The 12,969-nt window shown below is 47.8% G+C and overlaps 3 protein-coding genes across 3 annotated transcripts; 1 reads left to right on the top strand and 2 right to left on the bottom strand.

Moving 5' to 3' along the window:
• Positions 1 to 367: 367 nt before the first annotated feature.
• On the bottom strand, positions 368 to 868 carry F5Y00DRAFT_271026 (uncharacterized protein; the record flags this gene model as incomplete). The annotated part of the gene is made up of 2 exons (XM_048012718.1): positions 368 to 788; positions 849 to 868. 2 exons carry the CDS (start codon positions 866 to 868, stop codon positions 368 to 370), a joined length of 441 nt encoding a protein of 146 aa, XP_047863616.1.
• Positions 869 to 1,954: 1,086 nt separating this feature from the next.
• Positions 1,955 to 3,835, top strand: F5Y00DRAFT_271025 (GMC oxidoreductase; the record flags this gene model as incomplete). The annotated part of the gene is made up of 2 exons (XM_048012717.1): positions 1,955 to 2,167; positions 2,225 to 3,835. 2 exons carry the CDS (start codon positions 1,955 to 1,957, stop codon positions 3,833 to 3,835), a joined length of 1,824 nt encoding a protein of 607 aa, XP_047863615.1.
• A 387-nt stretch (positions 3,836 to 4,222) lies between these two features.
• Positions 4,223 to 12,271, bottom strand: F5Y00DRAFT_263366 (polyketide synthase; the record flags this gene model as incomplete). The annotated part of the gene is made up of 13 exons (XM_048011496.1): positions 4,223 to 5,455; positions 5,505 to 5,670; positions 5,739 to 7,174; positions 7,240 to 7,452; positions 7,506 to 10,369; positions 10,422 to 10,517; positions 10,568 to 10,675; positions 10,738 to 10,753; positions 10,875 to 11,085; positions 11,144 to 11,452; positions 11,513 to 11,750; positions 11,865 to 12,098; positions 12,157 to 12,271. The coding sequence occupies 13 exons, from the start codon at positions 12,269 to 12,271 to the stop codon at positions 4,223 to 4,225; spliced, it is 7,239 nt and encodes a 2,412-aa protein (XP_047863614.1).
• Positions 12,272 to 12,969: the final 698 nt, after the last annotated feature.

The following is a 12,969-nucleotide window of genomic DNA, read 5'->3' as shown; positions in this document are numbered from 1 at the left end:
ACTATCTGTTGTGATCTATCGGGTCTATATAAGGCAAACTAGGTATCTAGAATAAACCACGTAAAGTAAGGAAATATTCTGTCAGGGGTGGCTACAAAGGTCTATCTACTACTATATAAGAGGCGCAAAGCGCCGTATGTACACACTTGATATTCTTGGTTAGTAGATTAATACATGTCAGTCCTCTTACTACTGAAACTTACCTACACAGTTAGTACAGTAAATCATTATTTAAAATATCAAAATGGCAAAGAAAAGAATAGATTAACTAGTAAATTATTAAAAATAACATTTCAATAACTCTGTATAGTTGTTTGAAAAAAATTTAACTACTTCAATTTCTTCAAGTTTTATTCAAATTTCTTCCTTATGGGTGTGATTGACTCCCCACTGTTACTTCCCACTGTCGAGTAACGATAATGCCATCCCCAGTTCCTAAAGTTCCATCCAAACGTTGTAGCTCATGAATACTGTGTGGGGGAACCGCTCTTTCCATGGATAGGTGATTATCGCTGAAGCTGTCGTATGTTGTACGGTAACCGTTGGGCTCTCCACTTGCTGTTAGGCCGGATGTGGTCGCAACGCTGACTTCTTTCCTAGTCCACCAATTCGTACAAATACTAGAGAGCCTATTTATAGCGGGCTTAATAGTCGGGACGCATGCGTTGATAACTCCAAGAGCCGGCTCCAAGGCAGAGTAAATAACACATGTAGAATAGGAGTACGTTGGATCATCTATGTCCAATTTGAAGAGCCACATAACGCGTAATAAAGAGAAAACCCAGATACTATTGAAACTAGTCAGTATCTGATATTATGAATCGTTCTATCGAAATCGGAATACTTACACAGCGCCAACACTGAACATTGTGATGATTACAAATTTCTTTGCCAATGACATATGTAAGCTGAGTATCATTGGCAATGGCAACAAGACTACAACAATATCAAGAGAGAAGTTGGTGATACCGGAAACGATGTATGCGATAGATTGCCCTGTGCATTTTCCATCTTGAATACTTTTGTCCCAGATGTACTGAACTGGTTTGCACACAAGAAAACTTTCCAAGATTACGTAGGCCAGGTAAACCGCATTGATGACCATAGTTGCGTAACAGACGTAAACAAATTTCTGATTGGGGAATATAGATGTATAGAAGGAGAGAATTGAAAACTTGACACTTGAATTTGATGCTGCCCAGAGTATCTCTCCGGCTACGAATAACTAGAATACAAACGCGGTTAGAGATGTATTAGGAGTAGGTATAACAGGAATTGACAAACCTTCAAGTAGCGATCATAGAACAAGGGCATTGTCATCAAAAGTTCCTCGACGTGGTATCCGAGGCCACCAATGAAGCAGGCTATGGCGATTGTTTAGTAATGGCTGCAATTTTAGGTACTGTTCAAGGGACTCAATAGGTATACCTAAAGTAAAAACAGAGAGCATAGCGGCAGTTAAAGTCATTGCTACAATTGCCATATAATCATTAAAAGCAAGTGCGGTGTGTAAAATATGTCTGGACCATAACCTCAAACCAATGAAAATAAGCGAGAGACCGGCTAACACAATGCTCACCACCGTCACTTGCATTCCGCCCAGCGAAAGGGGCATTATCAACGCTGTGGAACAGTGGCTGGAGCGGGGAAAGCCTGAATGCTATTATCAATAGAGGTATACAAGAGGCTAATTAGAATTAAAGAATGAGAACTAGGAAGACAATAGTACCTAATGCTGAAAGATGTTAGGTCATTCTACCAATGTTACACTTATTGGCTTGAAGGACGGGATTAAGAAAGATGTGAAGCAGGGAGGAAAGACAATTCTCGTAGGTAACCAACACATCTACAAGGTCTTTATCATTCTATGTTCGCCTCTAGTTCAAACATAAAGGATATCTAACAATATTCATTGTCTTCTAAGACGTTCGATGAATCATTAACCTCCTTGACCATGGAAAATTTAGGAGAGTACCACTTTGTGATAATAGGGGGAGGTACGGCAGGCCTTGTCGTAGCCACTCGTCTATCTGAAGATCCAAGCCAGCGCATTCTCGTCTTGGAAGCTGGGGCCGACTTGCGTGATGATCCACGAGTCAAAACACCAGCATTGCGTCGGGCCTTGTTTGGATCACAAGCGGATTGGAATTTCCAAAGCGAGCCTCAGGTAAGTACCTAAACTCATGCCCTTGGTGTTAAGCGCTCCGGGTTAATACTCTCTAAGTCGAATCTCAATGGAAGGTCAGTCAGCTTGCACCAAGGAAAGGCCCTCGGAGGGTCGAGCGCTATCAATGCGCAAGTTTTTGTCCCCCCGACCGACGCGTCGCTCGATGCTTGGGGTGCACTTGGTAATGACGGATGGAACTCGGGCACATTCAAGGAGTATTATTCGAAGGCATTTACGCTTCCCAAAGTTGATCGACCGTCAAGAAAGGTGCTAGGAATAGACGACTATCCTCCATATAATACTCCTAACGGCCCACTCCAACTATCTTACGCCGGGGATCCAGAGCATCCCGTACGCGAAGCTTGGACGGCAACGTTTAAAAATAAAGGCTATCACGTATTGAACGACCCATTTCTAGGGATATCCGTCGGGGCCTTTACCTCCCTCTCCAGCATCGACCCGTTAAGGAAAGAAAGAAGTTATTCAGCTTCAGCATACTACGCTCCTATCAAACATAGGGCCAACCTGAAAGTCCTTACGAATGTGACCGTAGAGAAAATCCTGTTCAAAGACGACCATGGTGCGAAGGCCATTGGAGTTCAGTATCGGTATGGCGATAACATAAAAGTAGTAGCCGCTAGTAAGGAAGTTATTCTTGCTGCCGGCGTTCTCCAATCTCCCAAGATTCTTGAGTTGTCAGGCATTGGCAACAAATCCATACTACACAACAATTCAATCAAAATCGTTCGAGACCTTCCCGGTGTCGGAGAGAACCTTTACGATCATCTTTATTGTGGTATTAGCTACGAGACGGTAGAAGGCATAGAGACGCTCGATCCGGTGATAAGACAAGAACCAGAAGCCCTAGAGAAAGCCATGCAGGATTACATTGTAAGTCAGAAAGGCTTACTGACATCCATGGGAGTCAACACATACGCATATCTGCCCATGGTCGATTACCTTTCTGAGAAGGACCAGGAGACAATCAAGCAGCTACTTGCTCAACACCGTCCTTCTGGCAATAGTCCTAGTGAAAATCGGGCACGGTCATACTACCAGATCGCTGAAAAGGCATTACTAGACTCAAACCAGCCTTCGGCGGCTTACCTCTCGGTTCTGGGACAACATCATTTCCCAGTCGACCCCAACTCCGACTCGCCATCTGGGCCCATACCTGGAAGTTATATCACGCTCGACGCTATGCTTTCGCAACCCATTCCGCGAGGCAGCGTTCACATCCAATCCAACGATCCATCGGATGCGCCCACAATCGACCCCAACTATTTTTCCAGCGAGATTGACATCGAAGTTTACGCACGACACATGCTCTACCTCGACACCATCGCCAAATCGTCGCCTTTCAGCAAGTTGCTAAAGCAACCCCTAATTCGTCGCGACCCCGCTTCTCACCTCGCTGATATCGAGACGGCCAAGAAATACTTGCGCACCAGTGCGATATCTATGTGGCATCTGGGAGGAACCTGCGCGATGCTGCCGGAGGAAAAAGGAGGTGTTGTGAGCCCGACGCTGAAGGTATATGGCGTGGATAACCTCCGTGTCGTGGATGCTAGCGCGATCCCGCTCGTTAGCACTGCTAATCTTCAGTCTACTGTCTATGCGTTTGCTGAGAGGGCAGCTGACTTGATCAAGCAAGACTATGGGCTGTAGTGTCTCTGGAATACGATTCGTATGGAAGGGTTCTTACAAATAAACTAGGGGTTGATCACTCATTTCTCTTTGGAGTTGGTTTCCAACTGTTACTATTTGGATAAAGTGCTTTTACGCTCCTTATTAACCCCTAGTTGAGATTTGCATGGTACTGGGTATACATCTGGTAGCTAGGTACTTGTATCTCGATTCTAGATAGCCTCAAATCCTAATTCTACCCAACGAGAGGATCGGAGCAATGACAGGCATTATATCTTATATCTATAATTAATACATGGTAATTCTGACCGAACATACCCTAGCATAAGGTTCTCCGCCGTATCTCCCTCGCACTTGAGGACCTAAAAGAAAAAGACTTGCATTTTCTAAATGTGCTTAACTCGCAACCTAACTCGAAGCTAATTTATCCGCAATAAAGCCAGAAAGTGCGTGCAACGACTTCCCCTGGCTGAGAATGTCAAGGAAAGAAACGTCTACCTTGAACGCACTCCAGAGCCAGGTGCGGAACTCAGACGCAATCATACTGTCCACTCCATATTCGTTTATGGCCTTGTGATCGTCAACGAGCTCTGTAGGCAATAGGATCAAGCTGGAAAAGCACTTCTTGGTTAATTGTAGAATAGCGACTTCTAGAGTGGGAGCATCGGCCTGTTTCTTAAGCGCTGCCAGAGCGCCTGATGGGACACTCGTCAGCCACGGAGCTACGGCCGTATTTTGGAGTTGTTCGGTCGCACCGCTGTTGATTTGCTTGCCGGCTTCAAGGGCTGCATATAAGGTGGATGAACGCGGATCCTGAGTGGCGCTGTGGCTCACGTCGAAACCCTGGCTTCTTAACTGTCGAAGTCTGAGAGGTTCGAGACCAGTCAGGATATGCGAAGGGGACGATGAAAAGAAAGACGTGGAAGGGGTAGATATGCTTTTAGCAGATATCAAAGAAAAGTCAACCATCTGCAAGAACTCCTCTTCATTGAGAGGTTGAATTCCCCTACGTAGCAACAGCGCCTCGATCTCGGGGTTCTCGTGCAAATATCCTACTTCGGACACCATGCCCAGCCCGAGCGAGATATTCGGGCGCCCTTCTCGCCGGCCCTTGCGCGCGAAAGCGTCGAGAAAGCTGTTCGCCGCGCAATAATTGCTTTCTGTTGCCGTGCCCACGGTCCCTGATATCGACGACATGAGCAGAAAGAAATCGAGCTGATCGTCGACGCCGCGGATGGCAAAATCCAAATTCCGTGTTCCTGCCCACTTCGGTCCGACGGCCTTCTGCCAGGCTTCGCCGCTCATGCGCGAGAACAGGCTTTCGGAGAGGCCCATCGACGCCTGTATGACGCCGCCGATTGGCAAGCCCGTGTCGACGCAGCACCGTACGGCATGGCCCACGTCGTCGGAGAGACACACGTCTCCGCGTATGGTGCTGACGTTGGCGCCGGCTTCTTGAAGCTGGGATATGAGCGCCTTCGCGGCTGGCTTGTCGTCGCCCGATCGACTAAGAAAGACAAAGTTGCGTGCGCCACGGGATAGCAACCAGCGACTTAAGCTACGTCCGAGGCCGCCCAGGCATCCTACGAGAAGATAGACCTTCCCCGGATAGAGAACAGTGAGATACTTCGCTGGTGATACCTAGTTTTGGTTAGTCCAGTAGGTATTGTTCGGAAAAGGGACGACCTACTGGAATGGAACTCCCTGGATCCTGTAATGAGATGACCACTTTACCCACCCTATCTCTTTTCGAAAAGTAGCGATATGCACTAGTGATCTCCGATATATCGAAGCATTTGGTGGGAAGTGGCTTGATCTCCTTCGCGCGGAACAAGTCAAGCACCTCCCTTATTTTACTATACACAAGTCAACGACCTCGTTAGTTACAAGCCAAAAATCATCTCTCTGAACTCTTGCTGCTTACGTGACGAGCAGCTCGCGATAGAACTGGTCCTTGTGAAAATACAACTCGCTCAGATCGAAGGCAGTGAAAGTCGCGTTCCTTAGGAAGACAGACATATCTAATTTGCCGGCATCGACTAGTTCCCGCTTGCCAACTTCGACGAAGCGGCCGAACTGAGCCAGACAATCCCAGCTGTCGTGCATAAGGTCGCCTGTAAGAGAGTTGACAACCACGTCAACCCCACGCCCTCGCGTTACTTTTCTCACGCCGGCAACGAAATCGTTAGCATCGCGGGAGCTAAAGATATTTGAAGCTGGTAAGCCCAGGTTATTGATTATCCAGTCTCTCTTCGCAGACGAGCCGACCGTGGTGTAAACAGTGGCGCCAATGCGTTGGGCGATAACAATAGCTGCTATGCCAAGCGCGCCAGTTCCAGAATGGATCATGATTGACTCGCCAGACCGAAGATTGGCGCGATCATTTAATGCATATAGTGCAGTACTATAAGCTACAGGGAGGCCCGACATGATAGTCAGGTCCTCATCCGAATGGATCCGATGGGCCGCCCAGACAGGCACCCGTACCGTCGTGGTGAAATGGTTCGGGATGACGACGATGACTCTATCGCCGATCTTCAGCTGAGTATCTGGAACTCCGGGGCCTATCGCTGTGACCACTCCACCGAATTCCATGGCAGTAGTCCCCTTCCGAGTCTCGACCCGTCCGTTAAGGGCGTACACATCCTTGGCGTTCAAACTCATGACTTGCATCTCAATATCTGCGAAGCCGGAGGGTGGGTCGCTTGATGGCTCCCTTACTTGTTGGAAATGGATAGTATCCATGACACCGACTTTCCCAATGGATAGCCGAGCTGGTTTCGCTTCGCCGAGTGGGATGCTCTCGAAGCGGTCTTTCGACTGGATCCGGTTTTGAAACAGAAAATTAAGGTCGGACGCAGGTCCAAAGCGACTAATATAAAGCATACCGTGCAGTTGGGCGTATTCCTTATCATCCGACTCGTCTGCAGGAATTAGGGTACGAATAATGTTGTTGCACGTCAGTTGTACAGTGGGCGCTTGGAAGGCTTCGGACCCGACGTCTAGGACCGCGAAGCGCAATGAGGGTTGTTCCAGCATTAAAGCCCGTGATAGCCCACTGGAAAGAGTCAGGTCAGGCTTGGAGTTTACTTCACTTAGCATGCCGGCGCCGGTGACCCAGAGGAGATGAGTTGTTACGTTGCTAATGTTGCGAAGGAGGTCTATCTCTGGCTGGCCCATGGTTGCCAGGTAAGGAACCTCCATTTCAAGCAAGGAGATGAACACTGAGTTTTGGGAGCACGCTGCCTGTTGGACATTGCAAATTGAAATTATCTTTACTTCAGAATCAGCAATTGTTTGTTGAAGCTGCACCGACAGGAATGATGCGAACTCTGAGAGAGTCGTAGAAGGATTATGAACCTAGGTATAACGTAAGATAACGGGGCTTTAGTTTTCAAGGGATAGCTATGAGTAACAAGACATACCAGAATGAAAATTGTCTTGTTTCTGAGAACTTCAATATCAGATAAGCGTCTAGATAAAAGGGTCCTTTTGTCAACTTCAGCCAGCCACAAGCCTGCCGCTTCCAAAGACGTCTGAGCTGCACGTGTCTGACGAGTTATGATAATACCATCACTGGAAAGAACAGACATAATTGACTTGGAACAGGATCTCCAGCACTTTTCCGAAGTGCTCAGCTATGGATGGTGTAAGTATGCTTGCTAAAAATGTTAGGGCGACGATCACTCACCCCTGTGATAATGATGACATCAAATGGGCCATCGTCCTCATCGTCGACTGACAATTTTCCGTCGTCCACAATACGAGCGGTCCGCCACATCCCGCAGCGTGGGAATGGAGTATTTCTATTCAGAAACGTCGACCACCGGCTGGATTTACAGTTACAGCTTTCTCCGAGCTCGAGAACGCGCATCTGTGGCTTCTTATGACCAGCCAGGTCGAGCAATGAGCCGATAGCCGCGACGTTCTCGTCATCTACAAGGTCTGCATCCTGTTGTTTAATAAAAGAGGCAATGTAGTCCCGCAATGGAGCCTCAGACCCAGGCTGCAGACATTGAATGTCGGGTTTCCAGTTGACACACAGGCATGGGTGGCGTTGACCGTCCGGACTTCCTCCCAGGTTTGCTGAATCCCTGGAGATATTTCCCAAATACAAAGACATCCGTACATCTTCCATGTGAATCACTGCTTTGTTTGCCGAGTCTCGAAGGGTGCAGGATATCCTCTGAGTGGATACACCAGTCCTTTTAGATTGCACATGAACTTTGGCGTCCAAGTCCACAGACTCGGGGAGAGACGAGGTGTCAATTCGACATTCCTTGATGAATACTGGGAGGTATGCCTGGAGCTCGCTCACATTACCTGCACATGTGCTCATGATACCTACTTGCAGACATGCGTCGATGGTAATGGGATGAACGGGGTAGAATGTTCCTTCGCTCTCGGAAGCCGGAGGTCTCATGCGAATGATACCTACGGCCTCTGTTCGCTCCCTGTTCTTATCTTTATCGATGAAAGGAACCGAACGGAAGGCTTTACCAAAGTCCAGGCCTTCCAGCGCGAATTTATTGTACCAGCGGTCTGTAGGAACTCTCTCGAATCGTTCTGTTTGGGCAATGGTGACGCTTTGATCAAGCTCCGAGCCGTCTACTTCCCGAACACTGCCTACGCAGTGGATAGTTGATTTACCAGACTTGTACGACGAGATGGAGAAGTCATACCAATAGGAAGAAGTACTCGTCGTAGAGATTCTTCGTGGCGATAGGGTAGTGTGCAGTTCGGTATCTTCCGCTAAGAGGCCGTCCTGATCATCGATTATAAGCGCAGTGTTGAAACTTACACTACGGAACTCGAAGGCAGAAAGGGGTGGATACGACGGCTCTTTATCGTCTTGGATCTGATTGAGTCCTTCCATGACCATGGCAAGATAGCCAGCGGCTGGGAAAACTACCTGGCCACTAACGGTATGGTCTCGCATCCAGGGCATCTCTTTGAGACGCACGCTATGATTGCGCCAGTTCCAGTCAATGCCATTACCAGCGTACTGCTGCGATCCCAACAGTTCGTGGCGCACATGTTTGCGATTGCGTAGCTCATGACTCGGACGTGACTCGTGATAGAGTAACTTTGTGCTGCTGTAGTCCCAGGGATAGGGAGGAAGATTGTAGAGGAGAACTTGGTTGCTTGGGTCGATAAAGTTGACCTTCTCCCAGTTGAGATTGTGACCATGCATGAACAGCGTACCGGCCAATTCCTTCATGCATAAGTCCGCGTCTCGATCGCGGATCAAGGTCGGAGCATAGCGGAAAAGATCAGCATTGTCCATCATGCTCGCTCGGATTTGATTCACCGGTCCTTTCAAAGCCGGATGTGGGCCTACTTCTATGAGCTGGAGATCCGTAGAAGCTACTAGGCTTCTCAAGGCAGAGTCAAATTGGACAGGCTTTTCGAGGTTTTCTCGCCAATATCTAGCCCAGTCTGTGCTTGTATCTGGTGTTATCAATGCATCGCCGAAATTCCCTACCGAGGAATACATCTGAGCTACCCCTTGAGTCGAGCCACTATTTTGGTGATCCTTATATATCGGACGCAACGCTTCCTCGTAGGCTTCGCCAACTCCTATTATCATGTGAGAATGATAGGCAAGCCCATCAGTTAGCAGAATCCGACAGAACTTGTTCTGCTCCTGCATATGCTGCTGTAGAACCTTGATTCCTTCGGTTGTTCCACTGAGTGTTAAACTCTCTGGCGCGTTAACACATGCAACGCAGACATGATCGTTGAGGCCATGTTGCTGGATAAGGTTTTTGGCAGTCTTAATATCGATACCAACAGCCATCATTAATCCTGTCTTATGTAACTGATCAACTGCGTAACCTCTGAAGTATGCCGTCAGTATAGCCTGACTTTGGCTGATCAGGCCTGCACTATAAGCAGCAGCAATCTCTCCAGACGAATGGCCGATAACAGCAACAGGATTGATATTCCAGCTGTGAAGAATATTGACGATAGCGATCTGTATAGCGGTGCAGATTGTCTGGCTAAGTGTGGCGCCGTGGCTTGGACTCGTCGCTGCGTGTTCAGCAATGGACCGTTCTATACACCAGGTTGGTGCCTTGTCTGGTGCAATGACCTGTAGAGTGCGATCCAGTTCCCGAATAGTGGCCAGAAAATCACCACTCCGCTCAAGAAGCTCTCTAGCCATACCGGCATAGTGAGCCCCTTGACCCGTGAATATGAAGGTGCAAGGCAAAGGGTCTTGAGCACTTTCATCGGTATTGTTTTCCGACTTGATACGCGACAGACTAGGTCTCCCATCCTCGCTAGGCTTAATTAATAATAGCTGTCTGTATTTTAACTTGGATCTGCGCGTGCTAAGAGTATATGCGAGGCTTTGTAGTGTGTTCCAGCCATAGTTTGGAATCACCTCGGATATCTGCTGGATACGGGACTCGAGCGATTTCCCCGAGGAAGCTGAGACAGGTATGATAAGCTGTTGACTAGCAATTGCCGCGTAGTTATCCTGTTCTGGTAAACAATCAGGAACTGTAAGGTAAGTGTCAAATGCCTCAAGAATAGCATGTGCATTTGCGCCTTTCCCGAGTAAGCTTCTTCTTCTCCCGTTTGCGGGGTGCTTGTAGCTCACCTCCGTATCCAAAGGAGTTGATACTTGCCCTACGTGTGGCTCTAGGCCATTCTTCCATCTCTGTCACTATTCTCATGTTCGAAGATTCAAGCCGCACTATTTGTATAAGTGTTCAGAAAATCGTTGTGAATATAGGAAGCACTTACAATTGGGATTCAGTCTCACTACACCACGCGTAGGTGGGATCCTGCCATGCTCAAAAGCCAAGGCGATTTTGATAAGTGAGGTGAGTCCACTGGCTGCTTCGCTGTGTCCTAAGTAATTTTATCAGTCACCAGTCTTAGTAGCTTTGCCATGGCTGTTCCAGGGAGCAAACCTAAATTTGATTTCACCTAATCCAATGTCAGTATGATACATGAATGAAGTAAACCACACGGGCCCAGATTCACCAGCTAACCAGTAGGGCGACTTCAACCCTATACTTACTGTCACGCCTTAAAGGGGGGAACTTACGGCTCCAATAAGCAGAGGAAATTCTCTGGATCGTGAGAAACATCGCGCGATTGCGTCCACTTCAATGGGATCTCCAACGGGAGTCCCGGTGCCGTGACACTCAACGTAATCCGTATCAGCGAATAGTAAGCCAGCGCTGCTGTAGGCTTTCCTAATCACGGCCTCCTGCAACTCGGCACTTGGTTGAGCAATACCAGGAGTCCTGCCATTCCTAAAGCCACACGTTGAATAAGATATTCGCGTATACGTTACGGACCTGTCAAACTCACGAGTTTACAGCAGTCGCACGGATGACCGCCCAGATCTTATTTTTATCTCTCGTCGCCGAAGACAGACGTTTTAAATAGATAGCATTTACACCATCAGCCCGTCCATAGCCGTCCGCTGAAGCATCAAATGTGTGGCACGTAGAAGTAGGTGACAAAACGCCCGTTTTCATGGTCGCAAGGCATTGCTCTGGAGCGGCGATCAAGTTCGCAGCCGCGACAATGGCACCGTCACAGTCACCGCGCTTGAGGGCATTGACGGCACTATCTAGACAGTATATCGAAGATGAACATGCCGTGTCCAAGGTGAAGCTGAGTATTTATTTAGTCAGACACCATTACACACATGTGTTGCTTGATCACAGGACGTACCTTGGCCCCTGGAGATTGAATACGTGACTAATTCGATTCGCTAGAATCGTTGTGCCGCTTCCTGTTGCGCTATATCTGTGGATAGTATCTGGATCTCGCGTTTGCATAGTCTGGTGGTCCACTGTGAAGCTGCCCACGTACACTCCAGTATTAGTACCGGAGATCCCTTGGAGTGTTTCCCCAGAGTTCTCTAGACACTCAAACACCACCTCAAGAAGCTTTCGTTGCTGAGGATCCACTTGATTGTTCCCGGTCAGCCATTCACTTTGACGGCTGGGTATATACCTAATACGCAAGCAAGGAGACTTGTCCTGAAGGATTGAGTATCACACTGACATGTGACATGACTTACTATAAGCCGCCTCTATATTGTTAATGCCAAAAAAGGTGTTCTCGAAGAGGCGGGTATCTTCATGGATGAAATAACCTCCATTTGCATTCATCGTTCCGGCTCTATTGCCATCTGAATGATAGAAACCTTTTACATAGAAACGGTTGCTTGGGACAACCGATTGAGCACTCTGTTTCTTGGAGAGGAAATTCCAGAGATCGGAAGGCGATCGAATGCCCCCCGGAAGATGGCAACCTGAACACGGTGGACTTTAGTAAGAGCGCTACATGGAGTACTGATTGAGTTTCTATACCTATTCCAACAATGCATACGGGATTCTCGTCCATGTTTGATTTGGATCTACTAGTCACTTCATCGGGAGTGGGAAGGATACTATAGCTGGCCTGCGTAGTTGCTTGTTCAGACATCGTGACAGTTTGTTCATGGTGTTGCGGCCCAATTTCCAATGTAGGGTTCATGTTGTTCAAGTTCATAGTATATATTATCATACCACTGCCAACACACGAAAGTGGACAAGGTTTATTATGAAAAGGATTAGTAAAAGATAGCAATAGTAGTTCCCCCACGTCTGTGGCTCACCTGCATCTAGAGCAGGCTGTGCCCATATACGCAGCTGCTGCAGTAGTATCCCGCCTGATCTATACAGCTTCGCTCATGTCGACGCCCAGGCTGAGTCGTTTAAACAGGTACCTAGGTAGGTATCAGCATCCAAAGTTCGGAGGAAACTTTTTGGATTAATTGCATGAGCGAATTGTCAGGACATTGCGGAAGGATTCTGTGTTGTGCTTAGGTCTAATTTATCGATATATCTTGGGGGCTATTTCCTGGTTGAATTTCGTCAAATGGTTTCCCGGCGCCACTCCTGCATTGGGATACAACCGTCGATGCAATCGGAGCCACCTATCTGGTGGGAATCACAAGGATGATGGATACACAGCATATACCGAATGAAATGTGAGAGTATAGTGAGTCCTCAGGCGACGTGCATTAGAAAATATCGTCCTTATCTCCGCCTTTTCATAGAATTATGTGGTTGGCTGCCCTGGAATCATCAATCTTGTCCTCTAATAGTCTGAGACGCGGGGGGAATTTTATCGAGCTTGAC

This window comes from Daldinia vernicosa (genome assembly GCF_022497035.1).
Source record: "Daldinia vernicosa strain CBS 139.73 unplaced genomic scaffold F5Y00scaffold_32, whole genome shotgun sequence".
Classification (NCBI taxonomy): Eukaryota; Fungi; Ascomycota; class Sordariomycetes; order Xylariales; family Hypoxylaceae; genus Daldinia; species Daldinia vernicosa.
The sequence above is the reverse complement of the archived record's forward strand: the minus strand, read 5'-3'. Positions and strand labels throughout refer to the sequence as shown.